At 39.0% G+C, this 19,287-nt stretch overlaps 1 protein-coding gene across 6 annotated transcripts in view; it reads left to right on the forward strand.

The window, feature by feature from the left end:
• Positions 1-19,287, forward strand: part of utrn (utrophin) — a 261,039-nt gene that overhangs the window by 146,241 nt on the left and 95,511 nt on the right. For 4 of the 6 annotated variants that reach the window (XM_077204617.1, XM_077204619.1, XM_077204618.1 and 1 more), the window contains exons 54-55: positions 14,665-14,837; positions 16,989-17,145. In XM_077204617.1, coding sequence (XP_077060732.1) covers positions 14,665-14,837; positions 16,989-17,145 — 330 coding nt within the window. Of the gene's footprint in view, positions 1-8,889; positions 10,243-14,664; positions 14,838-16,988; positions 17,146-19,287 lie in introns of those variants that run through there. The other 2 variants (XM_077204621.1, XM_077204622.1) reach the window with 2 other exon arrangements.

Consider the following 19,287-nt stretch of genomic DNA (forward strand, 5'->3'; position numbering starts at 1 on the left):
CCCATATTATGCTTTTGTTTTATTTATTTTTGTGTTTGTTTAGTTGGTCTAGTGGTAAGGCGAGACACCACAGGCTACTGTTTATTTAATGCATCTGTCAATTTTAAGATTTTGGGCTTTTTGCTTTTCATTAGAGTGTTTTCATAGAGTGACCAGTGGAAAGAAAACATCCAAAATACACTTTTAACTATTTTTTAGAGCACTTTATCTATTTGCGTCTTTAGATTTTAATTACAGTATATATCTTCAAAGGCCAATTTTCTCAAAATGAGTTTTTCCTCCTACTTTGAGCCAGAAATGTCCACTTCAGTTGCACTTACAAACACCAAACTTTACAGTTTTATTCTTATCTGTATTCTGAAGGTTTTTACAAAGGGCTTTGTTAATATATAATTTTCCTGATTTTATACATTTTATTCATTAAAAAAATGGTGAAAAATGTATTTATTTTTGTCTGTCGACAGTGTTTTCTGAGTCGATACACTGTAAACTGACTGAAACATAGACATATCCAAAATTCCCTCTGTAAAAAAACTTTGATTCTAATATATATAAAAAAATGAAAGAATTTTGATCCGATGTTCAGATTTTTGTTCTAGAAATGTATGCAAATTAATGCATATTTGATTAGATAGCGCATAATTTGCATATTTAAACATAACATTTCAGAAAACTTGTAATACAAATGTTTTTTTGCAAATATTAATGTAATCAATCAACTGTTGAAGTATGGTGATTATTTATTAGTATATGTTTTTACCCTATTCACCTGGGGTGTTGGCTTGATGTCTGATTGTCACACACACACACACACACACACACATTGCGCTGTTGTTGGAGCGCAGCAGGAAATCGCACGGGTCTGATAAGCGTGCGCTGCAGGGAGGGGCGCGCTCCTCTATTACTCAGGAATTTGGCGCTGTGATGGCGGGATGATACACAGACCCACACAAATGATCAGAGAGAACGCCAGAAAAAAGCATTACAGTAAATCTGATGTAGTGTGTGTGTGTGTTGTTGTTGCTTAAACAGTTTTCTAAGTCACTCTTTTCATCATCTATTTTATTTGTCATCCTTGATGGCTCTAAAGCAGTGTTTTTTCAGCTAGTAAACAAAACGGATGATTAATAGACATAGATGATGCACAATATATGCAAATTATTCCATTTTGTTTAAATTTTTGATCTAGATACTACTTTACTGAAAAGTAAAAGAGTATTTAGATAAAAAAGAAACTTCTCTCAGAAATTAAAATGGTGAGATGCCTAATATTAATGTCAATAATTCCAAATGACATTAATGTTTTTCTATTAAAACAAAAGCAAAAAAGACGTATCACACAGAGTGCATTTTTTTATTTATTTTTTTTATTATGTATTTATTTACAATCGCAAACAATATAGTTGAGATTCATGTTTGGATTTATTACGGTTCATCACTGGGAAGGTTTGATGGCAGATTTAGTCGGTGTTTACAGCACAAGCGGCTCGTGAAGCAACGCACTTTCATGTAAGCGGAATATCTCAAATGGAGATTGCTTCCACAGTGTAAAGAGTTTGCAAAGATTTTGGCAGATTGCAAAGATTAAGTAAAACACCAGGCAGAAAATGTTTGATTTTAAGAGAAAAGCTCTGATTGGGGGATGTAATTCTGCAGCCGCAAACATGAAAGCTGGTAGTATATGCGTGTAGCAGTCTGTAATATTTTGTCTTTTTTTTCGTTTCCAGACAAAAATAAAGAGAGAATTTGGTAATGTTTTGTTTTTTTTAGCTACACTTTAGTCATAGTGCATGTTGATACAGTCACGATTATCATTTAATGACCTTATTGTCGTCTCGCCTTGGCAAAAAAGCTTGTCGACAAACATTTTTGGTAACAATTTATTTTACTGTCATTGTTACATATGTCACATGTAGTTTCTACTGTAATACCTATAAATTATGCATAATTGCATACAACTAACCCTAAACCAAGCCTAATGCAAACCCTGTAAGTACATGTAGCTAATTAATATTACTCAGTACTTAAATATACAATTACACTGTAACAGAGACACCTTAAAATAAAGTATAACCACATTTTTCATCAGTTTTCATTAAAGAAGTTAAAACTATATTAGGTAATATCAATTAACAACGTGTACTTGCAGTATAGTGTTAGGAATAGGGTTTTGTTTAGGGTTAGTTGCTTATAATTATGCATAATTTTCTGTTATTACTACATAGCCCCTTTCACACAGCGTGTTGATCCCGGGAAATTGGCAGAACACCTTCTGTGTGAAGGCAAACACGACCCGGGATTGATGCCGGGATCGATGTCGGGTCGGGGACCTAGTAACATTAGAGGGATCAGTCCCGGAACACTCTGTGTGAACAAAAGCCGTAACCAATGCCGTGTCGTAATGATGACCCTGAATTCTTTGGATTATTGTTTTCCAAATATAAAAGAGCTTCGTTCAGACAAACTGCCTAAAAACATGAATACATAATGCTCTGTTGCTAAGGGCGAGAGGGTATACCAGTTCATGTGATGTCTTTTTAATATTTTTTTCTTCTTTTTTCTTCAACGTTTAGTGATTGCTAGAACACGTTATTCCCTCAAATAGCATATCTGGTTTATTTGAGGACAGGACCTCTGAAAGTGTCATTCCTGTAGATACATGTGATCACAAATATACACATCTGCAAGTCTTTTTCAGAATGATCACAAATAGATTGAGTTGAGCATATGCAACCATCTGCTATTGCTGAAGTCGTGTGTTTGCTTCGTATAGTTTAGTCACAGCAGTCAAAGATGTGGGAAATTTGCTTTTAATACATTGCAATTTCAGTCAGTTTTGCCAGATTTAGGGACATTGTTTGTCAGGGTTTCTGCAAGTCTTAAAAAGGTCTTAATTTGCACTTACAGAAATTAAGGCCTTAAAATGGTCTTAAATCAGAGCAGAAAGTCATAAATTCATAAAGTCATGGCAATAAAGGTTGCATGCATTGCAAAAAATTAATGATTCCTCAGTATTTTTGTATAAGTTTTCCAATACAGGTTTCTAAACCAGTTTAAATCCAGATAAATTTACTTGAGGTGCAAACGTAAAATGAAGTTTTAAAAAATGTAATGCAATTAATTGAGTTCATGCTTAAAACAAGAACAAATATCCGTCAAAACTTCTAAATTTAGCTTGCAGAAAACATTGGAGTCATAAACTGAATTTTGATCAATTTCAAAGAAAACAAGACTTCATATTTCAGGTCATTTTACATCTGAAGTAAATGTATCTTGATTTAGGAATCTTAAGAATCTTTTTTGATTCTTATGATCAGTAAAAATATTTATATACAGTAATGGTTTTGTGCAAAACAATTTAAGCTGCTTTTTTTTTTTAAGAAGTAACATATCTGTTGGAATTAGGGCTGCAACTTACAATTATTTTGGTAATCGATTAATCGGACGATTATTATTTTTTCCGGTTAATCGATTAATCGGATAAAAAAGTTTTTACATTAAATTTGATATTTTTTGTTTTGTTTATTATAACTAAATAAAACCCTAAATCAGGGTATTTATGTGTAAAAGTGTACTTTAAAAAGTGCAAAAGCCGCACATTGAGTTTTACTAATATAATCTTTATTTTTGACATTTTAAACCTTAATGTATTGATAAATTAAATATAGAAAGACTGAAAACAAGTTTGTGAACGTAGTAGAGCCGCAGTAGATCGCGTTTAATTAAAACTTAATAGTAGACAAATGCTATAAAAAGAGAGGAATGGAGGTACGCTAACAGGCTCGATTAAAAGGACAGGAATGATGCATTAGTGCACAAGCATTCGCTGAAAACCACTGACTACAGTGTCTAAAAAACAATCTTTTACTGCTGCCATTATATTTAGTGCTTCACTTTGTAAACACCGTTTTAATTTAACCTATTTCTGCAGTAGCGCTACTTTAATCCATCACTTATGTTGCGAGCGAACTGATTGTGCAACCTGATGCCCGAGACAAAATAAATCTAGTGTGAGTGACCCGAAGTTAGTAAACAAAGCTGTTTACACAGTAGCATTGTTGTCTCAGATCGGATAGCTGATCGTGAAAAGACCAGGTGTAAATGCCCTCCGAAACGCATTCGAGACGGATTTGAACCCGATCGCTCAAACCACTTCAGGAGGAGATCTGAGACTCATTCCAGACCAAACTGGACAAGTGTAAATGCATCTGGTTGTTGAAACCACATATGTAAATTTTACTCCTCCCAAAAATGCAAAAAAATAAACATGTGAGAGCGTGTTACAGGCTATATGTAATGTTATATCCAGTTACGACGGCGCTACTGCAACACTCATTAACGCAGATTCAAACTCTATTCATCAAGCCAACGAGCAAACTATCGCAAATCAAAGTGAAAGTCGCAGACGCTTAACGCACAATCATCATCATTAAAAGTCAAGAAACGAAATGATCTTACCAGTGCTGTTGCCGCTCTCTCTCTTATTGCGGTCTTTGATTTTGATTTTAGCTGATGATCAATAAAATGCAGCTCATATTGCTTTCGGTCATGTGAACTCCATTAAATCCGCATATCGCGTGGGAATTGAAGAGCGAAAACACATGAGACCAGGTGTAAATGGAGTCGTTTTGATAAATCAGATAGCTATTCGATCTGAGAAAACGCATGAAGTGGCCAGGTGTAAACAGCCCCGGCTTGGGGCGCGCACTTTTTTCTGCCGCCGATTGATCTGTAGCTAATCTCTGCCATTTCGCATGTGACTGTGTTGTCATGAAAGTGACGTCATCAGTAAACGCTCCCGGTGACGTAAGCAGACCAACTAATCGACAATGACATTCGTTGACAACAATTTTCATAATCGATTATTATCGATTTTATTGATTAGTTGTTGCAGCCTTAGTTGGAATATGTATTTTCAGACTCTGAAGTGTTTCTCCTTAAACATACACATTTAGAGAACACAACGATGTATTGCGTTTCACTTCAATTAATTTCTTACATTTCTGTTAGTTGGTCTTAAAAAGGTCAAATTTACCTTCGTAAAACCTGCAGAAACCCTGCATTGTCCACAAGCTATAGCTAACTAAAAACACACACACACACACACACACACACACACACACACACACACACACACACACACACACACACACACACACACACACACACACTCACACTGTTATCAGTGGGGGACAGATGTGGACTGGACTCAGATGTTTGTTAGAAGTAGCTGCACATAAATCTGCTACATCACAGCTAACAAGATTAAAGTGTGTGTGTGTGTGTGTGTGTGTGTGTGTGTGTGTGTGTGTGTGTGTGTGTGTGTGTGTGTGTGTGTGTGTGTGTGTGTGTGTGTGCGCATGGAGACATGTTTTCCTAATGAAGTTAAAGCGTTTATGAACAGTGGTGGTTTGAAACAGGGTTTGAGTGTCTGTGAGTCGCACCTCCCTCTTCAGCTCAAACTTTGATTGATCAGTTTTCCCAGCGTATCTCTTCCCATAATTCCCAGTTCCCGTTCACCCCTCACCCGCTTATTTCACCCCTAACCCTCTTTCCACTTCCAGTCGGTTCTGTGTTATTCTCCAGCCAGTGTCTCGAAGCGTCCCCACTGAGCGCTGATGTTTCCGAGCGTGTTTATTCTACTCGTTCGTAATCATCTGCATTACTTTTGTTTGAGTAAACAAGCATTCCCATGTATTAACTCATGAATTATTATGTGTTACACATATTCATATCCTGATTTGATTGTAATCCAGCAGGGTGAGTTTACACACACACACACACACACACACACACACACACACACACACACACACACACACACACACACACACACACTTGCACATCAAACGTGCCGCTCTGGATATTCATTATGTAAATGCACTAATGAAGTAAAGGCACTTCAAAGAGGTTCGCTCATGAATATTCGCAATTGTCTTCTGTCTTTGCTCCTGGCCTCTTTAGACTGCGCGTGTGTGTATGTTCGGACCACATGGCCCTTGACATGCTGACTTTATCTATTTAGACAAGTCAAGAAAGAGCCCATATGTACGTTCTGAATTTCAAAGGAAGCGTAAGACACATTCACACACACTTTGAGGAGCTCTGAGTGAGGCTGTTTAACTCCGAGCGCTGCAGAGAATGGAGTAGGTGCTGATATCTAAAGGCAATTGATGAAAACAGAAATAAAAATGTAAAAGATGTGAACCTGAGAGTGTGATTTTTACTGTATTTGTCATTCAGACTTGTTTCAGTTGAACTCAAAGGTCGATGATGAACCGAGAGCCTTGAGAGGAGAGCGATTCCATGATAGTATGTGTGTCGAACAGAAGTCTGTTCATCTGAGAGTGTTTACTGCAATATCTAAATGCCACTATATTTGGAGTATGTTACAATATCTGCGGCATCACTACATGCTGTCTAATATCTGGATTATGTAGACTGTAAAAAGTGATCAGTTGACTTAAAAAGTGAGGTTTTTATAGTTGTAAAAGTGAGGAAGCCTGTTGCCTTAAATTATTAAGTAAAAACGTAACTTCGCAAAGTCCCACCCCCTTTAGTTACTGTTGCTATATCCGACAAGCCGCCGCTCTCACGCCACGCATCATGTTCTCACACAGTGAAAAATACACCGCGGATCAGAGAGGACAGTGACAACACGCTGACAGACAGACCAGCTTTTGATATGAAACAAAGTCTCAACTTTCAAATTTGGTCATTTTTTTAAGAAATTTAAACGATAAATACCGTTTTGTGGCTCTTTAATGTCTCTGACAGATCGCTGTAGAGCCTCAGTTAAAGCTGCTCGTGAACCGATCATCTCTTGCATGAATTCTAAACATGAATGAACATCAGAAGGAATGTAGTTTTAACAGGGGAAAGACGTCACTACACTCCGTTTTTCAAGTTCAAATCCTCCAATGTTAATCTACTAACTCTCCTGATTGCTTTGTCGGAAAAAAATGGCGGATTCGGCGTATGATGATTGGTCAGATCGTCTGTCAATCAAACTCCCTGCGAAGGGTCAATTGAAAAAATTTAGTTATGTGGAATTGTGGAGTTCACAAAACGTATTTTTTTCAATTACGTATGAAGATTGTTTACTTAATAATTTTAAGGCAGTGGGTTTCCTCACATTTTTAAAGTCCCCCGGTGGTAAAAATCAAGTTTTTAATGTTGTGTATATGTCTATGTGGTGTTTTTTTATTATACTTTTAAAAAAAAACTCATAAGCCTGACAAAATTCATAAGTTAACACCATTGCTAAATATTTTCTCATTAGAATTGCAGTGAACCAAAGACGGTTCACTGCAAAAAAACGATTTTGAAGTCGCTGGTGTTTCTGACGTCACAAACTACCTTGTAACCAATCAGATCAGATTTAAGTCAGCTGATCTACTGGGATTTTTTTACATTCTAGTGAGAATGTGAGTCTGATACTGCTACATTGGGCTGTGATTATGGGGCGTGTTTTAACAGAACCCGGAAATAAAATGCCTCTGCACTCAATTGGATAGACCGAATCCCGTAGGAAGGACGACAAAAACATCTTTCCAATCGACAAATGCAGTGATCGTGGTTCTCTGTTCCTCTTTTAAAATGAATGCGCTGTCTACATCTTCTATAACAGACGCGGTCTACACTTAAATTCTCCAGCGGCAGCCATTCTTTTTTCTAAACGAATTCAACCCAAGCGCTCTTTGGTGACGTGGATAATTACGTTACGGTTGATCATCTGTCCATTATCGTATAAAGCCCGTCCTGACAATTTGATTGGTCCGAACAGCTTTGGTTCGGGCATATTTGCTTCACAATGGATCAAGTTCAGACCGAACTTCCCATCCTCAAAAGTTGTGGGCGGGGCTAAGTTCGGCTGGCATGCAGGCTAGAGTTTACAGAGAACGGTCTGAAAGAGAGAAACTATCCAGTGTGCATCAGTTCTTTGGGTGAAAATGCCTTGTGGGTGTCAGAGGTCAGAGGAGAATAACCGGACTGGTTCAGCTGATAGAAAGACAACAGTAACTCAAATAAACACGCATTACAACCGAGGTCCAACCTTGAAGCAGATTTGACACTGTTTTGCTGGATTTACATGCATATATATCAAAAATATATGTTATTATATATTCGAATATAACAAATGTATTATACACAAATATATTGTGGATGTTTCAGTAATTGGTGACAAATTTCTGCAATATGTGATTAACATCACTGTAAAAAGACGTAATATCTGCAGTTTATTGCTGTGTATGTTGCTGTAATTGATGATAGTATCTGCAATGTGTCATTAATGTCACCTCAATAAGTCGCAATATCTGCAGATTTATTGATGTCTACTTTGCTTTCATTAATCACAATATCTACAATGTTTCACTTTGCTGCTGCAATAAGTCGCAATAATTCCCAATATCCACAAAATGTCACTGTCCCGTCTCATAACAGTCACAATATTGGCAGAGATGTCAGTATGTCACTGCAGTAAGTCACAATATATAGTCACTATAATGTTGGATGTTAGAAAGTTCAACATGAGACTTTGCGATGGTGTGTGTGTGATTAAGATGTTTATCAGATGTGTGTACACCAATATGACTTCAAATGGAAGATGATTGTCTAGATCGCATCACATGTTGTGTTGTTACTTGTCTCTCGCTGCTCTTATGCTGCAGACTTTCACAGATGCTCAAGTTGTTGCGATACTTCATAAAACGTTGTTTTTCCCGCCTTCACCTACTAGTCGAACATTCTTCTCTTTCATTTTCAACACCGTGTGCTCCCTCTCTTTCATGGTGGGGCCCTACAGGAAATGTGTGTGTGTGTTAGATTGGAGTGGAGGGAAAGAGGAGGGGAAACAGAGGATGCTGAATAAAATAATAAACAGCTGCCACTGGAGGGAAAGACAGAAGAGAGAGAGGGAGGGAAAAGTCAACTCTGGGAGCCAGCAGTCAGAGAAGAACAAGAGGAGAGGCCACGGATTGAAGAAACGTGGACCGCCGGACAGAGTTTCAGGGAAACTTTGGGGAAGTTCTGGAAATGTGTCTCGAGCTGCCTGTGGAGATCTGATCCTTACATCTCAGGACTTTCTTGAAGTGCTTAGTTGAGGACTTGTGAACGGAGCGCGAAGATGAAGACCGTCCCATTCACAGCTCTGCTTCTGGCCTGTCCTCATGTCTAGATATGGAGATGTTCTCCTCGAGATCAGTTGTTCACTGTTCTTCTCGGCTATCTGAGTGTGTGTTTTCTGCAGTCCTGCTGTTCTCCTCCCCTGCCCGCCAGCATGAACCACACAGAGGCTCTTTGACACGGGTAATTAACTACGAACCCTTGCCCGAGGCTCACAGGAACAAGACTCTTTCTGTGTGCGTCTGTACGAGTGCACATGTGAGATGTTTGTGAGTTAAAGCAGCGAAGTCATCTTCAGATCACTGAACCAACAGTTGGATATTAGGTTGAGTTCCTCCTTGAGTCTACCTCCACCACCCAGGCATTTACCTCGCGCCGTCCTGAACCCTGATCGAGACCCTTCACCTCAAGCCGTCCTGAACCCCCATCGAGACCCTTCACCTCACGCCGTCCTGAACCCTGATCGAGACCCTTCACCTCAAGCCGTCCCGAACCCTGATCGAGACCCTTCACCTCAAGCCGTCCTGAACCCCGATCGAGACCCTTCACCTCACGCCGTCCCGAACCCTGATCGAGACCCTTCACCTCACGCCGTCCTGAACCCCGATCGAGACCCTTCACCTCACGCCGTCCCGAACCCCGATCGAGACCCTTCACCTCACGCCGTCCTGAACCCCGATCGAGACCCTTCACCTCACGCCGTCCTGAACCCCGATCGAGACCCTTCACTTCACGCCGTCCTGAACCCTGATCGAGACCCTTCACCTCACGCCGTCCTGAACCCCGATCGAGACCCTTCACCTCACGCCGTCCTGAACCCCGATCGAGACCCTTTGAACACTGGAGCATGCGGATCTCGGCTCAAAGCAAGGGATCTTCAGCACAGGCGCTCAGGCTCTGCTCTACGCTGGCAGATGTTGAAGCCGTGATGTGTTCGTGCTCTTCCACAGATGTTCCTGCATATAAGGAGCTGTATTATGCGCGTGTGGACCCCCAGAGGAGACTGATTTCTCTCCGTCTTCGGCGTTTTGTAATGTAGTGCGTTGGAGGGAGACGGAGATCATGATGATCGGTCTGAACTTCAGCTTGCAGGAGTTGCTGGAGAAGTTTGAGGAGGTATTTTTAGATTTGCTTCTCAATTGTTTTAAACTGACAGGTCTGGATCACAGGTTGCTCATCGGTTTGTTGGTGATTATATCAGGAACTTCAACATAACAGATTTTTAGGAATGAACCAATAAAATAAAACTTCTGGTTGCACATTATTTTAAGTGGTTTCAATGTAATTACACAAATAAGTTCTGAGTAATATGAATTAACATCATGTACTTACCCGGGTTTTTATCATTCAATTTAATTTTATGGAACTTTATTTTATAGTGTTTTTGTTACATATGTTACATGTACTGACTATAGTAATAGCAGTAAATTGTGCATAAAACATGCAACTAACACTCAACTAAATCCTAACCCTAAAGTAAGTACATGTTGTTAATTAATATTAATCAGTACTTAAATATATAAGTACAATGTAAAATTACACTCTTTAAAATGGAGCAATCAAAAAATGAATTACTTAAAATAAAAAAGCATGAACAAATATAACAAAATGGGTAACACTTTGTGTTCTTGTTACATGTAGTTACTATAGTAATTATTATAATTACTATAACTATAAACTATTGTGCATAATTACACACAACTAACCCCAAACCAAACCCTATTCCTAACCCCATAGTAAGTACATGTAGTTTATTAATATTACTTAAATATTCAATTATATTGTAACACGGATACCTTAAAATAAAGTGTAACCAAAATTGTCTTTAAATGAATGTATTTTATTTAGCTGACATGGCAACATTTTTAATTTTTGTTTAGTTTGAGTTGAAGTACTAAATGAAATAAGATTAAATAAACAAATTTGAACTTTATAATAACTATATAGAAATAAAAAAAACGAATAAAATGACAAAAAAACAACAAAATACTATAACTTTAGCTAAAATTAAAGCTACGATAAAATATCCAAAAATCACTTGCACAGTGTGATATATTTCCTCCAGTTGTGTTCTTACAATATCCCAAAAGTTCCCAAAGATTTCACATAGAATAACATCATAACTTTCAACACACACAAATGCAGTTTAGTGTGATAGTGTAGACCATGTGAAACAGCGCTGCGTTACCTCACAAGTTTCACTCGTCTAATAAACTGACGTGTGTGAGTATTAATCAGCACTTGCGTGTAGTTCGATATCTGTCTCTCATTAGCAATCGTGCCCTGCTTCATACCAGTCATGTTAAAAACATTAATGTTTTCACTCATCCATAAACATTATTAGATTCATCAGCATGACGAAGTTCCATTATTCCGCTTATGCGTCATAAACCTACACCTTTGTTATTGTAAGAGGTCAGCGACCCCTAGCTGCGAAAAAAATTACATATTGTAGCTTTAAAGTGAAAACAGAAAAATTGTATTACATCTAATTCAAAATGGTAACAATAACTATAAATAGTATCAAAGATAGTAAAATAACATTGATACAAATAACGTGGGTTGGGATTTTGTTATTTCTATTGTAACTACATTTGTAACAAGGACACTGTAAAATAAAATGTTGCTTAAATTCAAGTTGATACCAATAAGGCAGTAATAATGATGATTATTATACATGACTAATAAATATCTAATATAAAAATGCATGCTATTGGTTGTCTTAACTGAATATTCAGAATTATAGTTTGACCTTTATTTAAATGATTCAAATCAACCCATCTACTCCAGATAAAATGTGTTGCAGCTTAGGCCTATGTGTGTTTAAAACATGTAGCATCAGAGGTTTATCTAGCATGGCATAAGTTATCTTTTTCCTCCAGAACTCAATCTGGCGACACACATGTGGAAAATTGTTCTCCTTAAACCACTAAAACTAAACCATGAGGAACAAAATCACATTTTTGAGAACGTTCACTAAACGAGGTAGACTGTTTTGTCTCGTGTATATATTGCTGTGATATGCAGGAGTAAAAACTATATGTGTATGGAAATTATAATTTCCTACAAACTCTGATCTGCCAACTATCCCATTTATGTCCTTGATCAGACACTCAGCCTCCGGTCGCTGGAGGGACTGTGTACCGCTGTCTCTCGGGTTAAAAGTGTGTGCTATCTGTGTAATAACTGCTTCTGGGAAAGAGAGGGCTTTCAGTTTGAAGGGCGTCTCCCACCTGTGGAAGTGTGTTATGCTGAACAGTGTTTCTCACTATGTGTTTGTGTGTGTTAGTCGATGAGGATGCTTCCGTCAACCAACCAGTGAAAATCTCTCTCTCTCTCTCTCTCTCTCTCTCTCTCTCTCTCTCTCTCTCTCTCTCTCTCTCTCTCTCTCTCTCTCTCTCTCTCTCTCTCTCTCTCTCTCTCTCCCTCTCTCTCTCTCTCTCTCTCTCTCTCTCTCTCTCCCTCTCTCTCTCTCTCTCTCTCTCTCTCTCTCTCTCCCTCAGTTTGTGGGTAAGTCTGGTTAAATGAAAGCACGCTGAACGACAGCTCCAGGGACTTTTTATGATCGAGAAGCAATTATTTAACTTTATTAACGAGAAAAGCTTTTTTATTGCCGCGTTTAATAGGTCAGACTGCCAGATGAGGGAGTTTAGTGTGTGCGGGGCTCGTGTTTGAATTGATCACAGTTAAATATTTCATTAAGAACTGTAGGAGATGAACAGCTGAAACGAGACTTCGCTGTGAAACAGAGCTCAGAAACATCCTGAAGCTTCGGTCTAGTGGTTATAGTGGATATGTGTGAATAAGCCAATCTCCTAACATGTACACGTATTACTGAAACCATGCTCTAAACTTAGACAGCATGACCTGTTTAGAGTCTGTCCACTTGACCGCTTGATGCATATTGCAGTTATAAATGAAAATAATCTTCTAAAACTGCTAACTCGGATCTGATTGGCTGACTATGTATATTTTGAGGGATGGCAGCCTATTTACCATTTACCAGACAGCATCTTTTGCATCTAGTCTGTGGATTTGCCAAAGTTTGTGAGGTTTGTGGCATCAAATCTTTGAAAGATTCTAAGTTTTTTTTTGGAGTTTTAGTTTTCTTAATTGTTATGGTTTTGTTTTGTTTTCCAAAGTTTGTGGGATCAAATCGTTGAAATATTCTAAGTTTGTTCTGGAGTTTTGTTTTTAATTTAGTTAATTATTTTTGTTTTGTTTTCCAAAGTTTGTGAGGTTCGTGGCCTCAAATCTTTGAAAGATTTCAAGTTTGTTCTGGAGTTTTGTTTTGTTGATTTGTTTTGTTTTTGTTTTGTTTTCCGAAGTGGGAAAGGTTCGTGGCCTCAAATCTTTGAAAGATTTTAAGTTTGTTTTGTTTTGGAGTTTTGTTGAGTAATTAATTATTTTTGTTTTGTGTTGTTTTGTTCTACTTGTGGTTTGGGACTTTCTGTTTCCAGTAATGTTCATGAACAGAATTGTTTATGTCACTTAAGTCAGAATTAAAGTCACTTTATGCATCAGTCAAACAGTGTATTACAGTCTTACAATCTAAGTTCACAGGCCAGAAAATAAATCTGTATATAAATTGTTTACTTATTTATTCTCTGGTCTGTGTGAACTGATCTGTCTTTCTATTGGGACCTTCAACAGAATACAGTACATTGTTTCACCTCTATGCTTGCTGTGTTGTCTCAGCAGCATACAGTTAGTGCCGTTGTGTGTATTCATTGGTATTCTTGTGTGTTTTCTTTAAACGAGTGACGGAGTGAGAGAGTTTGTTAAATTGCAGAGAGCACTTTGCAAATGAACTGGAAAAGACCCAACCCTCCTTTTACTGTCCTCCACTCAACATACCTCAATCTGAAAAATTCAAACAAGCTTTATTACTATGGCGCAGTATTTCCAAAATCCAGAAAAAAATGGCCATTAAAAAAATACTTTGACTATCAGTGTATCCTGTCAGAAATAATGCAAAGAACCACACAGGCATCCAATCAATCTCTCGATGTTGATGTATCATAGATACCCAGAGTGACATTAGTTACAGTGTAGCTGTGTGGCAGCAGTGATTTGATTGACAGGAAATGCTGCAGTGTTTGAATAGTAAACTTTGAAGGGATTTTTATATTACTATTTGGTATTGAATATGATGCAGGTTGTGATAAATTGTGTTATCATCATAGGTAGCTGGTACGAACTCCGTAATCTACTGAAATGAAATAAACACAAAAATAAGACATTAAGAATATTTTTAGATAAAATCTGTCTACCATAATACTGATACAAGTGACTTAGTATAAGTGACTAGTTTGTGTGCTCAGTATCTTCTTGTGTGTTTTCACAAGTAATGTGATTCGTCTTCATTTTGATATGAGCTTGTGTGTGTGTGTAGAGAGGTTCAGTATCAGACTGACAGACTGTGTGGAAGCATCTCTTCCTTTGTTGATTTATTAAGCTTTACCTTTAACGAAATCCACATAATGAAGGTGATAACGGTGCAATTAAAGCAATCTCTGTCTCCCTCTGTGTGTGTAGGACATCCAGGCGGAGATCGAGGCTCATAATGATGTTTTCAGGAGTGTGGAGGGGAATAAGATGAAGATGGTGAAGGCTCTGGGGAGCTCAGAGGAGGCAGTATTTCTCCAGCAGAGACTGGATGACATGAACCAGCGCTGGAACGACCTGAAGGCCAAATCTGCCAATATACGGTCAGTCACACACAAACAGCTCAAGTTCAAGTGCACACGCTAATGTTAAGGTCAGTTGAAAATCATCGCATGAGTCATTGGTGGAGTTGTGTTTCTGTTATCTTGTCAAATTGAGCAGCTGTGTGTGTGTGTGTGTGTGTGTGTGTGTGTGTGTGTGTGTGTGTGTGTGTGTGTGTGTGTGTGTGTGTGTGTGTGTGTGTGTGTGTGTGTGTGTGTGTGTGTGTGTGTGTGTGTGTGTCACAAACATAGTTGTTGTATATGTGTGTGCCATTTTAAAGGGTAAAATGGACTAACAGGAGAGTGGGCAACAATGTAATGTGCTCTAATGTCTGCTGCTGTTTTATTAAATCTAATTAGGCACTAATTAGTGAACATGCATAATTACAAGTCTTGCTGATGCGTTCATTAACATACACCAAGGCTTGACACTTACTGTTTTCCCAAGGTGCAAGTTGGAAAAATTAGGAGCACATTAAAAACTTTTAGGGACGCGATGTAAATCTATCAAAATATGTTTTCTTTTTCCCTTAATAAAGAACATTTTAAATCAAAATTCAGGACTTTTAACTCTTTCCCCACCAATGTTTTTTATATATATGTATAAACTTGTTTCATAAAAAAGTAACATTTTGAACAAAAAAATGAGAAAGTTGTGGGTTTTTTTTCACAGACTACAATGTGCATAAGCAATGCTTTTATCTCTTGTTTCTGCTCCTTTTTATCTGTGTTTTGATCTGAAGATTCTGTACTATTTTAGAAGATGCATAACAGCGCCCCCTACCGCATATCAGTGAAAACACGGAAAGACAGAAAATTTGTGTTGTCTTACAACCGTCTGCATCAACTGGGGCAACCGGATCAAGCTCACATGCCTTGACCTTGATTAGGCCATTATCCTGAAGACCTTAATTCTGTTTTTCCAGCCCCAAATTTAAGACCTCTTAAAATGATAACTAAGATGTTTGTTATACCATTTAAGATAGGCAAGACTTTTTATGATCTTAAATTGCATTAAGCTTTTTTTAAGGACCTTCTGGACACTATATAATACACCAAAAGTACTGGGACACCTGACCAACAGGGACTGTAATGATGTCACATTCTAAATACATACACATTAATATGGAGTTGGTCCCCCCCTTCACAGCTATAGCAGATTACACTCTTCTGAGTGCTTTCCACAAGATTTTGGAGTTTTTCTGTTGATATTCATTCAGTAGAGCATTTGTGAGGTCAGGCATTGATGTTGGACGAGAAACCCGGCTCACGATCTCCATTCCACAGGAATCTGTGCCGGCCAGTGAAGTTCTTCCACACCAAACTCATTCAACCATGTCTTTATGGACCTAGTTTTGTACAGTCATGCTGGAATAGAAAAGGGCCTGCCTCAAACTGTTCCCACAAAGTTGGAAGCATAGCATAATCCAAAATGTCTTGGTATGCTGAAGCATTAAGACTCCTCTTCACTTGAAGTTAGGGGCCTAGCCCAACCCCTGAAAAACAACCCCACACCAGTTTCCCTCCTCGACAAACTACAGTTGGCACAATGCAGTCAGGCTGGTAACGTTCTTCTGGCATCCGCCAAACCCAGACTCATCCATCAGACTGCCAAACAGAGAAGTGTAATTTGTCAATCCTCAGGACATGTTTCCACTGCTCCCTTGGCAGCGTAATTTACGCCACTTTATCCGACGCTTGGCATTGTAGTTGGCGATGTGAGGCTTGCATGTAGATGCTTGGACATGGAAACCCATTCCGTGTAGCTCCCGCCGCACAGTTTTTTGTGCTGATATTAATGCCAGTGGAAGTTTGGCACTTCAGCTATGAGATCAGCAGAGCTTTGGGGACTTATGCATGCGCCTCAGGACTTGGTGACCTTTGTGACTTTGTGGTCTTCTGCTTCGTGGCTGAGTTGCTGGTGTATATTTTATAGTTCGCACACATCTATTTTTAGTCGCAAATGCGAGTGAAACTCACATTGTTGAGCTCTGCATTCTCACACATAGTTTCACCTGTTTCACTCATTTTATATAGAGAAAGTCTGTTGGAAAGTTCTCCTGTTTAACTGTGTTTGCAGGAAAATCCTGATGTTTTCTTAATATTACATCTTAATTTAGTTGTAAGGTTTGTAATGTTTAAATGTGTGTGCAGGGCTCATCTGGAGGCCAGTGCTGAGCGCTGGAACAGGCTTCTGTCAGAATTGGAGGAACTGGGGCGCTGGATCAGTGTGAAGGATGAGGAGCTGAATAAACAGATGCCCATCGGAGGAGACGTGCCCACACTACTGCAGCAGCAGATCCACTGCACGGTGAGAGGACACACACCGCTAACACACACACAGGCTCAACATCTCAGATCGACTCCTCTCCTTTCTCATCTTGACTCACTGCTACGTGCCTCCGCCCATCTTGTGTATTTTGTCTTTTTTCATCTCATCTTTTCTCATCTCTTTTTCTTCAACTCAACTCCTCTCTCCTCATCTCATTTTATAACGTTCGCTCTCATATATCTTCTCTCATTTAATCTCGTCTAATTTCTCTCTTCTCAACTTCTTTCCAGTTTTATATCACTGTGTTTCTCCTGTCTCATTTCATCTCCTCTAATCTCTGTATCATCCTGTCTCCTCTTCTATCTTCCTTCCTTTTCTTTCTCTCCTCTCCTCTCGTCTTGCTCGCCTACTCTCCTCACATCAAGTGTCCTCTTATCTTGTCTCCTCTAGCCTCTTCTCCTCTAACCTCTTCTCCTCTTGTCTCCTTTCATCTACTCTTATCTCCTCTCGTTTGATCTCCTCTGGTCTCCTCCTGTCTCATCTCCTCTCATCTTGTCTCCTCTCCTCTTGTCTTCTCTCGTTTGATCTCATCCCGTCTCATCTCATCTCATCTCCTCTCATCTTGTCTCCTATCTTCTCTTCTTGTCTCCTTTCATCTCCTCTCTTCTTATCTCCTCTAGTCTCATCTCCTCTTGTCTCCTCTCATCTCCTCTTGTCTCCTTTCATCTCCTCTCTTCTTGTCTCATCTCGTCTCATCTCCTCTTGTCTCCTCTCATCTCCTCTTGTCTCCTTTCATCTACTCTTGTCTCCTCTCCTCTCGTTTGATCTCCTCTTGTCTCCTCTCCTCTCGTTTGATCTCCTCTTGTCTCCTTTCATCTACTCTTATCTTGTCTCCTCTCCTCTCGTTTGATCTCCTCTCATCTCATCTCTTTGCATCTCCTCTCAACTCCTCTTGTCTCCTCTCATCTCATCTCCTTTAATCTCTTCTCATATTGTCTCCTCTCCTCTCTTCTCATCTCATCTCTTGTTGTCTCCTTTAGTCTCATCTCTTCTTGTCTCATTTCATCTACTCTAATCTAATCTAATCTTGGCTCCTTTCATCTACTCTCATCTTGTCTCCTCTCATCTTGTCTCCTTTCCTCTCATCTTGTCTCCTTTCCTCTCATCTTGTCTCCTCTCGTCACTTCTCCTCTTGTCTCTAGATCCACTGCACGGTGAGAGGACACACACACAGGCTTAGCCTCTCGGATCGACTCCTCTCCTTTCTCATCTTGACTCACTGACACTGTTCTCACTCACTGTTATCTTGTCTCCTCCCATCTTGTGTATTTTGTCTTGGTTTCATTTCATCTTGTCTTCTTTCTCGCTTTTCAACTTAACTCCTCTCTCCTCATCTTATTTTTAGCAATTCAAATGTTTAATCTTCTAATATTTATATCAGAGTGTTTTTCTTTGTCTCTCCTTTCTCCTCTCCTCCTCTCATCTTTCATCTCCTCTTGTCTACTCTTCTCTTGTCTTGTCTCCTCTCATCTCCTCCAACTTGGTCTCCTCTTGTCTGATATCATCATGTTTCCTCTCATCTTCTTCATCTCCTCTCATTTTGTCTCCTCTCCCCTTGTTTCCTCTAGTCTCATCTCCTCTTGTCTCCTATTGTCTCCTTTCATCTACTCGCATCTCGTTTCCTCTCCACTCATCTCCTCTCCTATCCTCTCTTCTACTTCCTCGTCTACTCTAGTCTACTCTTCTCTCGTCATATTTTCTCCTCTCCTCTCATATGATCTCCTCTTGTTTCCTCTCGTCTGATCTCGTCGCCTTTCATCTACTCTCATCTTGTCTCCTATCCTCTCTTGTTTCCTGTTGCCTACTCTCCTCTCATCTTATCTCCTCTCATCTCATCTCCTCTTGTCTGGTCTCTTCTCATCTCGTCTCCTTTCATCTACACTCATCTTGTCTCCTTTCTTCTTGTCTCTAATTGTCTCCTTTCATCTCCTCTCCTCTCATCTCCTCTTATCTGGTCTCCTTTTATATTCTTTCCTCTCATCTACTTTCCTCTTCTCTCCTCTCATCTCATCCCATCTCCTGTCTCATTTTGTCTCTTTTATTTCATCTTGTCTCTTCTTTCCATCTTTTTATCTTCAACGCATTTTTTCCTCTATTCTCTGGCATTTCATTATCTCAACA

The sequence above is a fragment of the Siphateles boraxobius genome, unplaced genomic scaffold (assembly GCF_051911475.1).
Source record: "Siphateles boraxobius isolate OS27281-9 unplaced genomic scaffold, OSU_SipBor_1 50, whole genome shotgun sequence".
Classification (NCBI taxonomy): domain Eukaryota; kingdom Metazoa; phylum Chordata; class Actinopteri; order Cypriniformes; family Leuciscidae; genus Siphateles; species Siphateles boraxobius.